This window comes from Catharus ustulatus, chromosome 30 (genome assembly GCF_009819885.2).
Source record: "Catharus ustulatus isolate bCatUst1 chromosome 30, bCatUst1.pri.v2, whole genome shotgun sequence".
NCBI lineage: Eukaryota > Metazoa > Chordata > Aves > Passeriformes > Turdidae > Catharus > Catharus ustulatus.
In genome coordinates, this window is record NC_046250.1 from 1,304,778 (window position 1) to 1,324,269 (window position 19,492).

Consider the following 19,492-nt stretch of genomic DNA (forward strand, 5'->3'; position numbering starts at 1 on the left):
TGTGACATCCCCGTGTCCCTGTGTCACTGTGTGTGACATCCCTGTGTCACTCCGTGTGACCCGATGTCCCTGTGTCCCGCAGTTTGCTCCATCCGGGTCATCGGCGAGAGCGACATCATGCAGGAGTTCCTGTCGGAGTCGGACGAGGTGGGTGCGGTTATCCCGCAGAATTCCATGGAAAAATCCCTTCCATGGCATGGCCAAGGTGGGAGAGCCATCCCCAGGGCCACCCCCATGCTGTCCCCAAGTGCCACATCCGTGGCTTTGGGGACAATTCCAGCAGGTTTTTATGGGATTGAGGTTTTGTCCAACTGTCCCCAGTTTTTATGGGATTGAGGTTTGGTCCAGCAGAATTCCATGGGAAAAAAACATTCCATGGAATCATGGAAAAGCCCTCAGAGCTCTTCAGTCCAACTGTCCCCAAGACCACCCTGATCTGTGTCCCCAAGTGCCACATCCATGGGTTTGGTGACAATTCCAAATGGTTTTTATGGGATTGAGGTTTGGTCCAGCAGAATTCCATGGCAAAAAAATCCCAGAACCTTCCATGGAATCATGGAAATGCTCTTGGAGCTCCTCAGTCCAGCTGTCCCCAAGGCCACCCTGATCTGTGTCCCCAGGTGCCACATCCATGGGTTTGGGGACAATTTTTAAGGGATTTTTATGGGATTGAGGTTTTGTCCAACTGTCCCCAGTTTTTATGGGATTGAGGTTTGGTCCAGCAGAAAAAAAAACCAGGAAAAAATCCCAGAACCTTCCATGGAATCGTGGAAATGCTCTTGGAGCTCTTATTATCCACCTGTCCCCAAGGCCACCTTGATCTCTGTCCCCAAGTGCCACATCCATGGCTTTAGGGACAATTCCCCCTGATTTTTATGGGATTGAGGTTTTGTCCAACTGTGCCCAGTTTTTATGGGATTGAGGTTTGGTCCAACAGAATTCCTTGGAAAAAAAACATTCCATGGAATCATGGAAGAGCTCTTGGAGCTCCTCAGTCCAACTATCCCCAAGGCCACCCCTGATTCCTGTCCCCAAGTGCCACATCCATGGGTTTGGGGACAATTCCAACTGGTTTTTATGGGATTGAGGTTTGATCCAACAGAATTCCATGAAAAAAAAAACCCAGAACCTTCCATGGAATCATGGAAAAGCTCTTGGAGCTCCTCAGTCCAGCTGTCCCCAAGGCCACCCTGATCTGTGTCCCCAGGTGCCACATCCATGGGTTTGGGGACAATTCCAACTGGTTTTTATGGGATTGAGGCACCCCAAGCTCCCAGAATTCCTCCAGCCCCCTCAATTCTTCAGGATCCAGGGAACACAGATTCCTGATTCCTGATTTTTGGGGGAATTTCCCTGCTGGGTGATTTTGAAGGATCCCAAATCACTGGAAACCCAGGATTTTTTGATATTTGAGGGAATTTTGATCGATCCCAAATCACTGGAAACCCAGAATTTCCTGATTTTGGGGAATTTTAATGATCCCAAATTGCTGGAAAACTGGGATTTTGGATTCTGGGGTGGGGGGGGGGGATTTTTCCTGCTGAGGGATTTTGAAGGATCCCAAATCACAGGAAAATTGGGATTTCCTGATTTTTGGGGGAATTTTTCCCTGCTGAGGGATTTTTGAGTGATCTCAAGTCACTGGAAAACTGGGATTTCCTGATTTTTGGGGAATTTTGAGCGATCTTGAATCACTGGAAAATTGGGATTTTTTATTTTGGAGGGGGGATTTTTCCTGCTGAGGGATTTTTGAAGGATCCCAAATCACTGGACACCTGGAATTTCTGACATCTGGGGGGATTTTTCCCTCTTTCCCAGAACTACAACGGCGTGTCGGACGTGGAGCTGCGCGTGGCGCTGCCGGACGTCAGCACGGTGACCGTCAGGGTGAAGAAGAACAGCACCACGGACCAGGTGTACCAGGTGAGCCCTTCCCTCCTGGAGCTGCCCTTCCCAGGGGAATTCCATCCCCTCAGCTCCATTCCCCCACCCCCACCTGGATTTTCCTCCTTTCCCACCTGCATTTTCCTTTTTTCCACCTGAATTTTCTTTTTTTCCTCCTGAATTTTTTTTTTTCCTCCTGGATTTTCCTCTTTCCCACCTGGAATTTCCTTCCCCTCACCTCAGTTTTCCTTTCCTTGCTGGAGTTTCTTTTTTCCCACCTGGATTTTCCTTTTTCCCACCTGGAATTTTCCTCCCCTTCACCAAGATTTTCCTTTTTCTCACCTGGATTTTCCTCCTTTCCCACCTGAATTTGCCTTCCTCTCCTCCTGGATTTTCCTCTTTCCCACCTGGATTTTTCTCCTTTCCCACCTGGATTTTCCATTTTCCCCACTTGGATTTTCTCCTTTCCCTGTTGGATTTTCCTCCTTTCCCACCTGTATTTTCCTTTTTTCCCACCTGAATTTTCCTTTTTCCCACCTGGATTTTCCTGTTTTCCACCTAAATTTTCTTTTTTTCCTCCTGGAGTTTCCTCTTTCCCACCTGGACTTTCCTTCCCCTCACCTCAATTTTCCTTTCCATGATGGATTTTCCTCTTTTCCCTCCTGGATCTTCCTCCTTTCCCACCTGGATTTTCCTTCCTCTCCTCCTGGATTTTCCTCTTTCCCACCTGGATTTTTCTCCTTTTCCCCAAGTGGATTTTCTTTTTTTCCCACCTGGAATTTCCTTCCCCTCACCTTAATTTTCCTTTCCGTGATGGATTTTTCCTTTCCCATCTGGATTTTCCTTTCCTTGCTGGAATTTCTACTTTCCCACCTGGATTTTCCTCTTTCCCACCTGGAATTTTCCTCCCCTTAACCAGGATTTTCCTTTTTTCCCACTTGGAATTTCCTTTCTTCCTGCCTGAATTTTCCTTTTTTCCCCACCTGGATTTTCCTGTTTTCCACCTGAATTTTTTTTTTCCTCCTGGATTTTCCTCTTTCCCACCTGGGCTTTCCTTCCCCTCACCTCAATTTTCCTTTCCATGGTGGATTTTCCTCCTTTCCCCCTGGATTTTTCTTTCTCCCCACCTGGATTTTCCCTTTTCCTATGTGAAATTTTCCTCTTTTCCCTCCTGGATTTTTCTCCTTTTCCCCACCTGGATTTTCTTTTTTTTCCCACCTGGAATTTCCTTCCCCTCACCTCAGTTTTCCTTTCCCACCTGGATTTTCCTCTTTCCCACCTGGATTTTCCTCCTTTCCCACTTGGATTTTCCATTTTCCCCCCTGAAATTTCCTTTCCCACCTGGATTTTCCTTTTTCCCACCTGAAATTTTCTTTCCCACTTGGATTTTCTCCTTTCCCTGCTGGATTTTCCTTTCCCAGTTGGATTTTCCTCTTTCCCCCCTGGATTTTCCTCTTTCCCCCCTGGATTTTCCTCTTTCCCACCTGGATTTTCCTTTTTCCCCCCTGAAATTTCCTTTCCTGCTGGATTTTCCTCTTTCCCACCTGGATTTTCCTTTTTCCCACCTGAAATTTTCTTTCCCACTTGGATTTTCTCCTTTCCCTGCTGGATTTTCCTTTCCCAGTTGGATTTTCCCCCTTTCCCACCCAATTTTCCCCTTTCCCACCTGAATTTCCCCCCCATTTTTTGAGGACTGGGATCCATGAATCCATGAACTATGGAGAGCACGTGGAAGCAGCCCAAGCTGGTAATGGGGGAACAAAGTGGGATTTTCCTCTTCCCCACCTGGATTTTTCTCCTTTCCCTGATGGATTTTCCTCTTTCCCCCCCTGGATTTCCTTTTTCCCCCCTGAAATTTCCTTTCCTGTTGGATTTTCCTCTTTCCCACCAGAATTTTCCTTTTTCCCACCTGAAATTTTCTTTCCCACTTGGATTTTCTCCTTTCCCTGCTGGATTTTCCATGGTCAGGGTGTTCCTGGCAGGGCTGATCCCGTTTTCCCAGCATTTTCCAGCTGTGCTGGCAGAGCTCACAGCAGGTTTTCCGTGGTCAGGGTGTTCCTGGCAGGGCTGATCCCGTTTTTCCAGCATTTTCCAGCTGTGCTGGCAGAGCTCACAGCAGGTTTTCCATGGTCAGGGGGTGTCTGGCAGGGCTGATCCCATTTTCCCGGCGTTTTCCAGGCGGTGGCTGCCAAGGTGGGCATGGACAGCGTCACCGCCAACTACTTCGCCCTCTTCGAGGTCATCAACCACTCCTTCGGTGAGCCTGGGATTGAGGGGGAAAAAAACTGGGAAAAACTGGGAATGGAGGGGATCCACAGGTCATGGGGGGATTGTGGGGTTGGTGGGGGTCCCACTGTGCCAGGATGGGTTTGGATTGCAGGGATCCAAGGAATAACCTGGGATTGGATTCCAGGGATCCATGGAATAACCTGGGATTGGATGGTGCCATGGAATCACCTGGGTTTGAATTCCAGGGAATCCATGGAATAACTTGGGTTTGGATTGAAAGGAATCCATGGAATCACCTGGGTTTGGGTAATTCCAGAGAATCCATGGAATAACCTGGGTTTGGATAATTCCGGGGATGTGGAATCCATGGAATCACCTGGGTTTGGACTACAGAGATGGAGAATGCATGGAATCACCTGGGATTGGATGATTCCAGGGATAAGGAATCCATGGAATCACCTGTGTTGGGAATCCAGGAATCCATGGAATAACCTGGGATTGGATGGAAGGGAATTCATGGAATAACCTGAGATTGGATGGAAGGGAATCCATGGAATCACCTGGGTTTGGATGGAAGGGAATAACCTGGATTTGGATAATTCCAGGGAATCACCTGAGTTTGGATGGAAGGGAATCCATGGAATCACCTGGGTTTGAATTCCAGGATTAGGAATCCATGGAATAACCTGGATTTGGATTGAAGGGAATCCATGGAATCACCTGGGATTGGATTCCAGGGATGGGGAATCCATGAAATAACCTGGGTTTGGATTTCAGGGATCCATGTAGTCACCTGGGTTTGCATTGAAGGGAATCCATGGAATAACCTGGATTTTGGATAATTCCAAGGAATCCATGGAATAACCTGGGTTTGGATTCCAGGGATTAGGAATCCGTGGAATAATCTGGATTTGGATAATTCCAGGGATGAGGAATCCATGGAATCACCTGACACGGGGAAGAATTTATCCCTAAAATCCCATTGAAGCAGGACAGGGAATTCTGGAATGGTTTGGGATGGAAAAGATCCTCAAAGATCTTCGGGATCTTTGGGATTTTGGGATGATTCTGGAAGGATTTGAGATAAATTTGGTGGAGTTGGGATCATTCTGGAAGGATTTGGGATCATCTTGGAGGATTTAGGAGCCATTTTGGGGGATTTGTTGATAATTTGGGAAGATTTTGGAAGGATTTGGGATCATTTTTGAAGGTTTTATGCGACAAAATCCCATTTTAACTCCAATTTTTGTCTCTCCTGGTATCCCTGTCCTTCCATACCCTGACCTTGATATTCCATGTTTTTCTGAAGATTTTCCCCTGATTTTTCTGGCATTTTTTAGGGATTTTTCCCATGGTTTCCTGGGTTTTCCCAGTGCAGAATTTGGCTTCCAGTGAGTTCCCCCACAAGCTCTACATGCAGAACCACACCTGGGATTTTAGGGGTGTCCCTCCAGATTCCAGGAGTCCTGGAGGGATTTGGGATCATTCTGGAGGATTTAGGAGCCATTTTTGAGGATTTAGGAGCCATTTTGGAGGATTTGTTGATAATTTGAGAAGATTTTAGAAGGATTTGGGGTCATTTTTGAAGGTTTTATGCGACAAATTCCCATTTTAACTCCGATTTTTTTGCCTCCCTTGGATCCCCTGCTCTCCCCACGCCCTGCCCTTCCCATCCCATGATTCTCCCATGATTCTCCCATGACTTTCCCGTGTTCCCCAGTGCGGAAGCTGGCTCCCAACGAGTTCCCCCACAAGCTCTACGTGCAGAACTACACCTCGGCCGTGCCGGGGACCTGCCTGACGCTGCGCAAGTGGCTCTTCACCACCGAGGAGGAGGCGCTGCTCAACGACAACGACCTGGCCGTGGCATACTTCTTCCACCAGGTGCAGCATTCCCTCCTGGAATCCCTCCTGGTCTTGGGAAAACAACTCTTGGGGTGCTTGGGTCCCATGGTTGTTCCCAATGTTTTGGGATTTTGGTTGATCCCAAGGTCGGCATTTTGGTTCTTTCGATGGGATTGAGGCGCCCACACCCAAGACCAGGTGTGGAATTCCCAGCTGGAATTCCTCTGGAATGTCTCTTGTCCTGGGGAAAACTCCTCCTGGGGTACTTGGGTCCAAAGTTTTGGGATTTTGGTTGATCCCAAAGTTGGACATTTTTGGTTGATCCCAAAGTTGAGATTTTGGTTCTTTCGATGGGATTGAGGCGCCCACACCCAACACCAGGTGTGGAATTCCCAGCTGGAATTCCTCTGGAATGTCCCTTGGCCTTGGGAAAACTCCTTCTGGGATGGTTGGGTCCCATGGTTGATCCCAAAGTTGGACTTTTTTGGTTGATCCCAAGGTTGGGATTTTGGTTGTTTCAATGGGATTGAGGCGTCCATGCCCAAGACCAGATGTGAATTTCCCAGCTGGAATTCTTCTGGAATGTCCCTTGGCCTTGGAAAAACTCCTCCTGGGGAAGTTGGGTCCCATGGTTGAACCCAAAGTTTTGGGATTTTGGTTGATCCCAAAGTTGGGATTTTTTGGTTGATCCCAAGGTCGGGATTTTGGTTGTTTCAATGGGATCGAGGCGCCCATGCCCAACACCAGGTGTGGAATTCCCACCTGGAATTCCTCTGGAATGTCTCTTGGCCTTGGGAAAACTCCTCTTGGGTGCTTGGGTCCCATGGTTGTTCCCAATGTTTTGGGATTTTGGTTGATCCCAAAGTTGGATTTTTTTTGGTTGATCCCAAGGTTGGGATTTTGGTTGTTTTGATGGGATTGAGGCGCCCATGCCCAAGACCAGGTGTGGAATTCCCACCTGGAATTCCTCTGGAATGTCCCTTCACCTCAGGAAAACTCTTCCTGGGGTGGTTGGGTCCCATGGTTGTTCCCAAAGTTGGGATTTTTTGGTTCATCCCAAGATTGGGATTTTGGTTGTTTCGATGGGATTGAGACGTCACAAAATTCCCGAGTCACCCCAAGTTCTACCCCAGGTGTGGAATTCCCACCTGGAATTCCTCTGGAATGTCTCATGGCCTCAGGAAAACTCCTACTGGGGTGGTTGGGTCCCATGGTTGTTCCCAAAGTTGGAATTTTTTTGGTTGATCCCAAAGTTGGTATTTTTTGGTTGATCCCAAAGTCGGGATTTTGGTTGTTTCAATGGGATTGAGGCGCCCATGCCCAACACCAGGTGTGGAATTCCCACCTGGAATTCCTCTGGAATTCCTCTTTGGCCTCCTGGGGTGATTGGGTCCCATGGTTGTTCCCAGAGTTTTGGGATTTTGGTTGATCCCAAAGTTGGGATTTTTTGGTTCATCCCAAGATTGGGATTTTGGTTGTTTCGATGGGACTGAGACGTCGCAAAATTCCCGAGTCAGCCCAAGTTCTACCCCAGGTGTGGAATTCCCACCTGGAATTCATCTGGAATGTCTCTTGGCCTCAGGAAAACTCTTCCTGGGGAGGTTGGGTCCCATGGTTGATCCCAAAGTTTTGGGATTTTGGTTGATCCCAAAGTCAGGATTTTGGTTCTTTCAATGGGATTGAGGCACCCCAAGCTCCCAGAAAAGCTCCACCAAGTGTAGAATTCCCACCTGGAATTCCTCTGGAATGTCTCTTGGCCTGGGGAAAATTCCTCCTGGGGTACTTGGGTCCAAAGTTTTGGGATTTTGGTTGATCCCAAAGTTGGACTTTTTTAGTTGATCCCAAAGTTGAGATTTTGGTTCTTTCGATGGGATTGAGATGCCCACACCCAAGACCAGGTGTGGAATTCCCACCTGGAATTCCTTTGGAATGTCCCTTCACTTCAGGAAAACTCCTCCTGGCATGGTTGGGTCCCATGGTTGATCCCAAAGTTTTGGGATTGGTTGATCCCAAAGTTGGTATTTTTTGGTTGATCCCAAGGTCGAGATTTTGGTTCTTTTGATGGGATTGAGGCACCCCAAGCTCCCAGAAAAGCTCCACCAAGTGTAGAATTCCCAGCTGGAATTCCTCTGGAATGTCCCTTCACCTCAGAAAAACTCTTTCTGGGGTGGTTGGGTCCCATGGTTGTTCCCAAAGTTTTGGGATTTTGGTTGATCCCAAAGTTGGGATTTTTTGGTTGACCCCAAGGTTGGGATTTTGGTTCTTTCGATGGGATTGGGGCACCCCAAGCTCCCAGAAAAGCTCTACCAGGTGTGGAATTCCCAGCTGGAATTCCTCTGGCATGTCCCTTGGCCTCGGGAAAACTCTGGGGTGGTTGGGTCCCATGGTTGATCCCAAAGTTGGGATTTTTTGTTTGATCCCAAGGTCAGGATTTTGGTTCTTTCGATGGGATTGAGGCACCCCAAGCTCCCAGAAAAGCTCCACCAGGTGTGGAATTCCTGCCCAGAATTCCTCTGGAATGTCTCTTGGCCTGGGAAAAACTCCTCCTGTGGTGATTGGGTCCAAAGTTTTGGAATTTTGGTTGATCCCAAAGTTGGACTTTTTTGGTTTATCCCAAGGTCGGCGTTGTGGTTCTTTCCATGGGATTGAGGCGCCCACACCCAAGACCAGGTGTGGAATTCCCAGCTGGAATTCCTTTGGAATGTCCCTTCACTTCAGGAAAACTCCTCCTGGCATGGTTGGGTCCCATGGTTGATCCCAAAGTTGGGATTTTTTGGTTGATCCCAAGGTCGGGATTTTGGTTGTTTCGATGGGACTGAGATGTCGCAAAATTCCCGAGTCACCCCAAGTTCTACCCCAGGTGTGGAATTCCCACCTGGAATTCATCTGGAATGTCTCTTGGCCTCCGGAAAACTCTTCCTGGGGAGGTTGGGTCCCATGGTTGATCCCAAAGTTTTGGGATTTTGGTTGATCCCAAGGTTGGGATTTTTTGGTTGATCCCAAGGTCGGGATTTTGGTTCTTTTGATGGGATTGAGGCGCCCACACCCAAGACCAGGTGTGGAATTCCCAGCTGGAATTCTCTGGAATGTCTCTTGGCCTTGGGAAAACTCCTTCTGGGATGCTTGGGTCCCATGGTTGATCCCAAAGTTGGGATTTTTTTGTTGATCCCAAGGCTGGGATTTTGGTTCTTTCTATGGGATTGAGGCACCACAAACTTCTCGGGTCACCCCAAGATCCACCCCAGGTGAGGAATTCCCAGCTGGAATTCCATTGCAAAACTCATTCAGACCATTAGAAGATGGTTGGGCCCAGTGGTTGATCCCAACATTGGGAATTCTGCCCAATTTATGGGATTGAGGCACCCCCAAAGTGCTCCACAGGTGAGGAATTCCCAGCTGGAATTCCAGGCTGGGAAGGGTCATTGGGAGGGGGTCAATCCCAACTTTGGAAATTTGGTTTTTATGGGATTGAGGCACTCCTGGGAGCTCTCCAAATCCTTTGGGATTCAGGGGTTGGGATGGGAATGACCCTGGGAATCCCAGAGATGAATCCAGCTGGGAATTTGGAGAATTCCAGGGATGGCAATTCCAAGGAGGAATTCCCAATTATCCCACCTGGAACAACTCAGAGCCATTCCCTCCTTGGGAAAAGAGCCCAATCCCTCATTTCCTGAGCTGAGCCTCTGGAATAAATGGGTATAAAACAAATAAAATGGGTATAAAATCCAGGATTATCCAAAATTTCATCTCCCAGCCTGGATCTTTCCCAGTTTCCTCCCTCTGGAAGTGGGAGAAGGGCTCGTTCCTGCCCCATCCCTGAGGAAAAAACCCCTTTTCCCACCCAAACCTCCCTAAATTTTGTGCCTGGCTCCTCCTTCCCTGTTCCCAAGCATTCCCAGCCTTTCAAATCCATCCTCTCATCCCAAGGAATTTCCTTTTCCCAAACTCCCTGTGGATATTCCAGGACCATCCCAAAACCATCCTGGCAGGAATCACGATGGGGAAAATCCCCCTTGGAGCCTTTTTGGGGCTGGAATTTGGGATCAGACCCCCTGAGGGTGAAGCAGGAGGTGGCTCCTCCTCCTCCCATCCCAAATCCTGGATTTTTCCCGGATTTTTCCCATTTTTTTCCCCGTTCCCAGGCCGTTGATGACGTCAAGAAAGGCTACATCAAAGCCGAGGAGAAATCCTACCAGCTGCAGAAGCTCTGCGAGCAGAGGAAGATGGTCATGGTGAGTTATCCCAACATTTCCTGGGAATGTGCCCAGGGACAGGCTCTGCAATGGGTTTTCCAGAAAATCCACGGATTTCCCCAGCCCTGGAAGTGTTCCAGGCTGGGCTGGAACAATCTGTGGGATTGGGATGAGCTTTGAATTCTTCCCAACCCATTCCGGGATTCACTGTGCTGGGATAGGATGGGTAATTTGGGATAGGATGGATAATTTGGGATAATTTGGATAATTTGGTATATAGGATGGATATTTGGGATAGGATGGATATTTGGGATAGACTGGATAATTTGGGATAATTGGATAGGTTAGATAATTTGGCTAAGTTGGATATTTGGGATAGGATAGATATTTGGGATAATTTGGATAATTTGGGATAGGTTGGGTATTTGGGATAGGTTGGATAATTTGGGATAATTTGGATATTTGGGATAATTTGGATATTTGGGATAGGTTGGATATTTGGGGGATAGGATGGATATTTGGGATAAGTTGGGATGTAGGATGGATATTTGGGATAGGATGAGTATTTGGGATAGGTTGGATAATTTGGGATAATTTGGATATTTGGGATAATTTGGATGTTTGGGATAGGCTGGGTATTTGGGATAGTTTGGATATTTGGGATAATTTGGATAATTTGGATATTTGGGATAGGATGGATATTTGAGATAATTTGGATATTTGGGATAGGATGGATGTTTGGGATAGGATGGATATTTGGGATAATTTGGGATGTAGGATGGATATTTGGGATAGGATGGGTATTTGGGATAGGATGGATCTGGATATTTAGGATAATTTGGATATTTGGGATATGTTGGGTATTTGGGATAATTTGGATAATTTGGAATAATTTGGGTAATTTGGGATAGGTTGGATGTTTGGGATAGCATGGATATTTGGGATAATTTGGATAATTTGGATAATTTGGGATAGGATGAATATTTGGGATAGGATGGGTATTTGGGGGATAGGATGGATATTTGGGATAGGATGGGTATTTGGGGGATAGGATGGATATTTGGGATAATTTGGATAATTTGGGTAAGTTGGATATTTGGGATAATTTGGATATTTGGGATAGGTTGAATATTTGGGATAGGATGGATATTTGGGATATAGGATGGATATTTGGGATATAGGATGGATATTTGGGATAATTTGGATATTTGGGATAGGATGGATATTTGGGATAGGATGGGTATTTGGGATAATTTGGGTAAGTTGGATATTTGGGATAAGTTGGATATTAGGGACAGGATGGATATTTGGGATATAGGATGGATATTTGGGATAGGATGGATATTTGGGATAAACCTCCCACCATCCCTGGCTGCTCCAAGCCTCACAACCCAGCCTTGAGCATTTCCAGGGATGGGGAATCCATGGAATAACCTGGGCCAGCACTTCCTTCTCCTCTCTGGGATTCCTTTGGATGCATCCTGAGCTGGGGCCAATCCCTGGATTTGCCCTTTGGAAGCTCTGACTGTAGCAAAATCCCTGGAATTTCCCTGTGGTAGCGCTGCCCATGTTTGTATCCCAGTGAACCCCTGGGAATCCTGGTGAACCTCTGGGAATCCCAGTGAATTCCTTGGGATCCTGGTGAATTCCCTGGGATCCTGGTGAACCCCTGGAATCCTGGTGAATTCCCCAGAATCCTGGTGAACCCCTGGAATCCTGCTGAATTCCCCAGAATCCTGGTGAACCCCTGGAATCCTGGTGAATTCCCTGGAATCCTGGTGAATTCCCCAGAATCCTGGTGAACTCCTGGAATCCTGGTGAATTCCTTGGAATCTTGATGAACCCCTGGGATCCTGGTGAATTCCTTGGAATCTTGATGAACCCCTGGAATCCTGGTGAACCCTTGGAATCCTGGTGAATTCCCTGGGATCCTGGTGAACCCTTGGGAATCCTGGTGAATTCCCTGAGAATCCTGGTGAACCCCTGGGGATCCTGGTGAACCCCTGGGATCCTGATGAACCCCTGGAATCCTGGTGAATTCCCTGGGATCCTGGTGAATTCCCCAGAATCCTGGTGAACTCCTGGAATCCTGGTGAACCCCTGGGGATCCTGGTGAACCCCTGGGATCCTGGTGAATTCCTTGGAATCTTGGTGAACCCCTGGGATCCTGGTGACTCTTGGTAATCCTCTGGTGATCCCAGTGACTCCCTGGTGATCCCAGAGGCTCCCAAGTGTCTCCCAGTGATCCTGGTGACTCCCTGAGATCCCAGTGACTCCCTAGAATCCTGGTGACTCCTGGTGATCCTGGTGAGTCCCTGCTGATCCCAATGACTCCCTGTGATCCTGGTAACTCCCTGTGACTCCCTGGACTCCTGGTGATCCCAGAGGCTCCCTGAATTCCCAGTGATTCCCTGGATTCCTGGTGATGCCGGTGACTCCCTGGTGAATCCCAGTGACTCTCTGGAATCCTCATGATCCCATGGATTCCTGGTGACTCCCTGGATTCCCTGAGATCCCAGTGACCCCGCTGTCCCCGCAGTACCTGAACATGCTGCGGACGTGCGAGGGCTACAACGAGATCACCTTCCCGCACTGCTCGTGCGACTCGCGGCGCAAGGGCCACGTCATCTCTGCCATCAGCATCCGCCACTTCAAACTGCACGCCTGCACCGAGGAGGGGCAGCTCGAGGTGCTGGGGTTATCCCAAACTGTGGGGTTATCCCAAACCACTGGGGTCATCCCAACATCCCTGGGGTCATCCCAAACCCCTGGGGTCATCCCAAATCTCTGGGGTTGTCCCCAAACCCCTGGGATTGTCCCCAAACCCCTGGGGTCATCCGAAATCCCTGGGGTCATCCCCAATCCCTGGGGTCATCCCAAACCACTGGGATTGTCCACAAACCCCTGGGATTGTCCCCAATCCCTGGGGTCATCCCAATCCCCAAATCCCTGGGATCTCCCCAAATCCCTGGTGTCAGACCAAATCCCTGGGGTCATCCCCAGTGCCTGGGGTCAACCCTAAATCCCTGGGATTGTCCACAGACCCCTGGGGTCATTCCTAAATCCCTGGTGTCATCCCAAATCGCTGGGGTTATCCCAAACCTCAGGTGTCATCCCAAACCTCTGGTGTCGTCCCCAAACCCCTGGGGTCATCCCCAAACCCCTGGGGTCATCCCAAACCACTGGGGTCATTCCAAACCCCTGGGGTCATCCCAAACCACTGGGGTCATTCCAAATCCCTGGGGTCATTCCAAATCCCTGGGGTCATTCCTAAATCCCTGGGGTCATCCCAACATCCCTGGGGTCATTCCAATCCCCAAATCCCTGGGGCCATCCCAAATCCCTGGGGTCATTCCAATCCCCAAATCCCTGGGGCCATCCCAAATCCCTGGGGTCATTCCAAACCTCTGGGGTCAACCCAAATTCCTGAGGTCATCCCAAATCTCTGGGGTCATCCCCAAACTCCAGGGATCACCCCCAAATCCCTGGGATCTCCCCAAATCCCTGGGATGACCCCAATCCCCAAATCCCTGGGGTTATCCCAAATCCCCAAACCCTGTGGTCATCCCAAATCCCTGAGGTCACCCCAATCCCCAAATCCATGGGGTCTCCCCAAATCCCTGGGATCATCCCAAATCCCTGGGGTCACCCCAAATCCCCAAATCCTTGGGGTCACCCCAAATCCCTGAGGTCACCCCAATCCCCAAATACCTGGGATCACCCCAAATCCCTGGGGTCACCCCAAATCCCTGAGGTCACCCCAATCCCCAAATACCTGTGGTCATCCCAAATCCCTGGGATCCTCCCAGTCCCCAAACCCCTGGGACCATTCCCAATCCCTGAGGTCATCCCCAAATCCCTGAGGTCACCCCAATTCCCAAATCCCTGGGAACTCCCCAAATCCCTGAGGTCACCCCAATCCTCAAATCCCTGTAGTCACCCCAATCCCCGGGATCTCCCTGAGCTCTCTGCTGTTATTGGGGAGCCCCTGAGCCCAGAGCTGATTTTCCCCTGGGTTGGGGTTTGGGGGCTCCCTCAGAACCAGGTGATCGCGTTTGAGTGGGAGGAGATGCAGCGCTGGGACACGGACGAGGAGGGCATGGCCTTCTGCTTCGAGTACGCGCGCGCCGAGAAGAAACCGCGCTGGGTCAAGATCTTCACCCCCTATGTGAGTGCCTGGCAGGTCTGAAAATCCTGCCTGGGATTCATGAAGATCCTGCCTGGCAGGCCTGAAAATCTGACTGGGATTCCCTAAAATCCTGCCTGGGATTCCCTAAAATCTCTCCTGGGATTCCTGCAAATCCCTCCTGGGATTCATGAAAATCCTACCTGGGAGTCCTGAAAATTCTGCCTGGGAGTCCTGAAAATCCTGCCTGGGATTCCTGCAAATCCCTCCTGGGATTCATGAAAATCCTGTCTGGGATTCATGAAAATCCTGCCTGGGATTCCTGAAATCCTGCCTGGGATTCCCTAAAATCCTGCCTGGGATTCATGAAAATCTGCCTGGGATTCATGAAAATCCTGCCAGGAATTCCCTCAAATCCTGCCTGGGATTAATGAAAATCCTGTTTGGGATTCCTGCAAATCCCTCCTGGGATTCTTGAAAATCCTGCCTGGAATTCCCTAAAATCCCTCCTGGGATTAATGAAAATTTTGCCTGGGATTCCCTGAGATCTTGTGTAGGATTCCCTAAAATCTCTCCTGGGAGTCATGAAAATCCTGCCTGGGATTGCTGTAAATCCCACCTGGGATTCCCTCAAATCCCACCTGGGATTCCTGAAAATCCTGCCTGGAATTCCTGAAAATCTTGCCTGGAATTCCTGAAAATCCCACCTAAAATTCCCTCAAATCCTGCCTGGGATTCCTGTAAATCCCTCCTGGGATTCCCTCAAATCTCTCCTGGGATTCTCTCAAATCTCTCCTGGGATTCCTGTAAACTCTGCCTGGGATTCCTGCAAATCCTACCAGGAATTCCCTCAGATCCTGCCTGGGATTCCCTCAGATCCTACCTGGGATTCCCTCAGATCCTGCCTGGGATTCCTGAAAATCCTGCCTGGAATTCTCTCAAATCCTGCCTGGGATTCCCTGAGATCCTGCCTGGAACAGGATTTTCCCCTGGATTTTCCATGTATTTTCCTGGATTTCCCCCGGATTTCTCCTGGATTTTCCCCTGGATTTTCCATGTATTTCCCTGGATTTCCCCTGGATTTTCCCCTCAGATTTCCCCTGGATTTCCCTGGATTTTCCCAGATTTCCCTGATTCCCATTTTCCCCACAGTTCAATTACATGCACGAGTGCTTCGAGCGAGTGTTCTGCGAGCTCAAGTGGAGGAAGGAGGTGAGAATTCCAAACTTTTCCCTTCCCCAGGTGGTTTCCAGTGGGAAATCCTGGACCATAAACCTGGGAATGCCTGGGATTGACCTGGGATAGGCCTGGGATAAATCTGGGAATGACCTGGGATAAATCTGGGATTGGCCTGGGATAAATCTGGGATTGGCTTGGGATAAATCTGGGAATGACCTGGGATAAATCTGGGAATGGCCTGGGATAAATCTGGGAATGCAGCAGGGAGTGGATCTGGTTTAGGGGGGAAGAGTTGATTGGAATTGTGATTGGGATTGAAATTGGAACTGGGATTGGAATTTAAATTGGAACCTAAATAGGAATTGGGATTGGAATTTAAATTGGAAGTGAAATTGGAATTGGGATTGAAATTGGAATTGGAGTTTAAATTGGGATTGAAATGTAAATTTGGATTTGAATTTAAATTGGGATTGGGGTTGGAATAGGAATTTGGATTAGGAATTGGAATTGGAATTGAAATTTAAATTGGAATTGGAATTGAAATTGAAATTAGATTGGGATTGGAATTTAAATTAGATTGGGATCCAGATTTAAATTAGATTGGGATTGGAATTGAAATTTGAATTGGAATTTGGATTGGAATTGGGATTAGTATTGGTATTGAGATTGGGATTGGAATTTAAATTGGGATTGGGGTTGGAATAGCAATTGGGATTGGAATTAGAATTTAAATTTAAATAGGAATTGCAATTGGGATTGGAATTGAAATTAGGATTGGGATTGTAATTGGAATTTAAACCTGAATTAGGATTGGGATTGGAATAGGAATTGGAATTTAAATTGGGACTGGGATTTAAATTGAGATTAAGATCAAAATTGGGACTGAAATTGAAATCACAACTGAAATTGGGATTGGGATTGAAATTGGAATTGGGATTTAAATTGGAGTTGGGATTGGGGTTGGGATTGGGATTGAAATTGGAATTGGGATTGAAATTGGGGTTGGGATTGTGATTGGAATTTAAATCTGAATTAGGATTGGGATTGGAATAGGAATTGGAGTTTAAATTGGGACTGAAATTGAAATCGAAACTGAAGTTGGGATTGAAATTGGAATTGGGATTTAAATTGGGGTTGGGATTGGGATTGAAATTGAGATTGGAATTGGGATTGAAATTGGAATTGGGGTTGGGATTGAAATTGGGGTTGGGATTGGGATTTGATTTGAGGTTGGGATTTAAATTGGGGTTGGGATTTAAATTGGGATTGGGATTGGGATTTAAACTGGGATTTGATTTGGGGTTGGGATTGGGGTTGGGATTTAAACTGGGATTTAAATTGGGGTTGGGGTGTTGGGATTGGGGTTGGGATTTAATTTGGGGTTGGGGTGGTTTTGGGAACACCCCGGGTGTGTCACAGCCCTGGGTGGGATCTGAGCCATCCCAGCCCCTCTGCACCCCACAGGAGCCCCCAGTTCCCAGTGACAGTCCTGGGGTCCCCCTGTCCCTGTCCCATTTTTGGGATTCACCCTCCCCTTATCCCTTTCTTGGGATTCTCCACCCTCCCCTTATCCCATTTTTGGGATTCTCCACCCTCCCCTTATCCCATTTTTGGGTTTCCCCTGCCTCATTTTTGGGATTCACCCTCCCCTTATCCCATTTTTGGGGTTCCCTCTCCCTCCCCCTGTCCCATTTTTAGGGTCCCCCTGTCCCATTTTTGGGTTCCCCCTCCCCTTTTCCCATTTTTGGGTCCCCCTGACTCATTTTTGGGTTCCCCTGCCCCATTTTTGGATTCCCCCTTACCCTGTCCATTTTTAGGGTCCCTCTGTCCCATTTTTGGGGTCCCCTTTTCCCATTTTTGGGGTCTCCTTTTCCCATTTTTGGGTTCACCTTCACCCTTATCCCATTTTTGGGTTCCCCTTTTCCCATTTTTGGGTTCCCCTGACCCTTTTCCCATTTTTAGGGTCCCCCTACCCCATCTTCGGGTTCCCCTTGCCCCATTTTTGGGGTCCCCCTGTCCCTTTTTGGGATTCTCCACCCTCCCCTTATCCTATTTTTGGGTCCCCCTGTCCCATTTTTGGGTTCACCCTCACCCTGCCCCATTTTTGGGGTCCCCTTGCCTCATTTTTGAGTTCTCCCTGTCCCATTTTTGGGTCCCCCTGTCCCATTTTTGGGTTCCCTCTCCCTTTTCCCATTTTTTGGGATCCCTTTTTCCCATTTTTGGGTCCCCCTGACCCGTTTTTGGGATCTCCCTCACCCTGCCCCTTTTTTGGGGTTCCCTTTTCCCATTTTTGGGTCCCCCTTTTCCCATTTTTGGGTTCCCCTGACCCTTTTCCCATTTTTAGGGTCCCCCTACCCCATCTTCGGGTTCCCCTTGCCCCATTTTTGGGGTCCCCCTGTCCCTTTTTGGGATTCTCCACCCTCCCCTTATCCTATTTTTGGGTCCCCCTGTCCCATTTTTAGGGTCCCCCTGCCCCATTTTTAGGTTCATCCTCACCCTTATCCCATTTTTGGGGTCCCCCTGCCCCATTTTTGGGGTCTCCTTTTCCCATTTTTGGATTCCCTCTCCCTTTTCCCATTTTTTGGGATCCCTTTTTCCCATTTTTGGTTCCCCCTGTCCCATTTTTAGGGTCCCCTTATCCCATTTTTAGGGTCCCCTTTTTCCATTTTTTGGTCCCCCTGACCCTGTCCCATTTTAGGGTCCCCTTTTCCCAATTTTAGGGTCCCCTTATCCCATTTTTGGGGTCCCCTTATCCATTTTTGGCCCCCCTGACCCTGTCCCTCTCCCTTCTTTCCAGAACCTTTTCCAGCTGGTCAGGTCACAGCAAAGGGACGCTGCCACTTAACCCTGGGAGCCCCCAGGAACCCCAAAATCCTTTATTGTATTAAAGCCCCCCCAAACTAAATCTCATTAATTCCAAATCCATTCGTGCCCATCATCTTTATGGAATTCCAGAGGAAAAACAAAAAAACAAAAATTTGGGAAGAGCCACCTGAGGGGGCTCCTTTTTCCCACTCAGATCCAGCTCCAGGCTGGGAATTTTGGGATTTTTTTTTTTTTTTTTTTAAACAACTGGAATTTAAAAATTTTTATTTCTGCTTGCTCAGACGTGGAAAAATAAGGAGGAAAAAAAAAAATATCAGTGGGAATAATTCCTTGAAAATCCCACAGATTTTTAAAGAGATTTTCCACTCATTTCCCCTCCTGATCTGTTTTTTTTTTTTTTATCACCACAGATTTAAAAAAAAAACCAGGAAAAATATCCAAAAGGAGTAAAATTCCAAGGAAATGTCTCTCCTGGCACAAGGATCCTGCTCATGGATTTGTATTCCTGATTTTTTGGGGAATTTTGGGGTGTTTTCCCAGAAAAATCCCCTGGAAAAAACCAAATTTCCCCATTTTTGAGTGGGATTTTTCCATGGATCCAGAGGCTGGGCAGCTCCCAGGAGGAAAAATCAATTTTCTCGATTTTTGAGCACTTTTTATCCCTGACTTGGGTGTCCAAGCAGGAAAAAAAATCCCAATTTTCCCTCGTTTTGAGCAGAATTTTTCCAGAATTCTGGAGGAAAAGGTGGAAAATTAATTTTCCCCTGGGCTTGAAATGGGATTTTTCCACAAATCCAGTGGTCAGGATGAAAAATAAGCTGGAAATTTTTTTTTTTTCCCTGGTTTGGAGCAGGAATTTTCCATGTCTTGCAGCAGGAAAAACCACCTGGAAAAAAAATCTCTTTTTCCCTGCTTTTGAGTGGGATTTTTCCATGTTTTGGGAGTCAAAATGAAGTGGAAAAACCGTTTTTTTCCCCATTTTTGGGCTGGCCTGGAGCTGGTTCTCCCAGGATTTGGGCTGAATTTGGGAATATTTGGAAGCAAACCCAGCAGGAGCATCCTGGCCTCATTCCCAACCTTTGGAATGCACCAGAATTGCTCCAAAAAAATGGGATTTTTCCCCCAAAAAATTCCCAGTTGCTCCAAAAAAATGGGATTTTTCCCCAAAAATTCCCATTTTGGGAAGGGGTTTTCCCCACTCCTCCCCCTG

General features: G+C 47.9%; 1 protein-coding gene across 2 annotated transcripts in view; it reads left to right on the forward strand.

The window, feature by feature from the left end:
- SNX27 (sorting nexin 27) overlaps positions 1-18,961 on the forward strand; it is a 35,203-nt gene extending 16,242 nt beyond the window's left edge. Inside the window, exons 4-12 of one of the 2 annotated variants that reach the window (XM_033082713.1) lie at positions 83-147; positions 1,819-1,923; positions 4,063-4,141; positions 5,834-5,997; positions 10,101-10,190; positions 12,691-12,840; positions 14,191-14,319; positions 15,430-15,489; positions 18,693-18,961. In XM_033082713.1, coding sequence (XP_032938604.1) covers positions 83-147; positions 1,819-1,923; positions 4,063-4,141; positions 5,834-5,997; positions 10,101-10,190; positions 12,691-12,840; positions 14,191-14,319; positions 15,430-15,489; positions 18,693-18,698 — 848 coding nt within the window. In that variant the 3' untranslated portion in view covers positions 18,699-18,961. Of the gene's footprint in view, positions 1-82; positions 148-1,818; positions 1,924-4,062; positions 4,142-5,833; positions 5,998-10,100; positions 10,191-12,690; positions 12,841-14,190; positions 14,320-15,429; positions 15,490-18,253; positions 18,519-18,692 lie in introns of those variants that run through there. The other variant, XM_033082712.1, reaches the window with a different exon arrangement.
- The last annotated feature ends 531 nt before the right edge of the window (positions 18,962-19,492 follow it).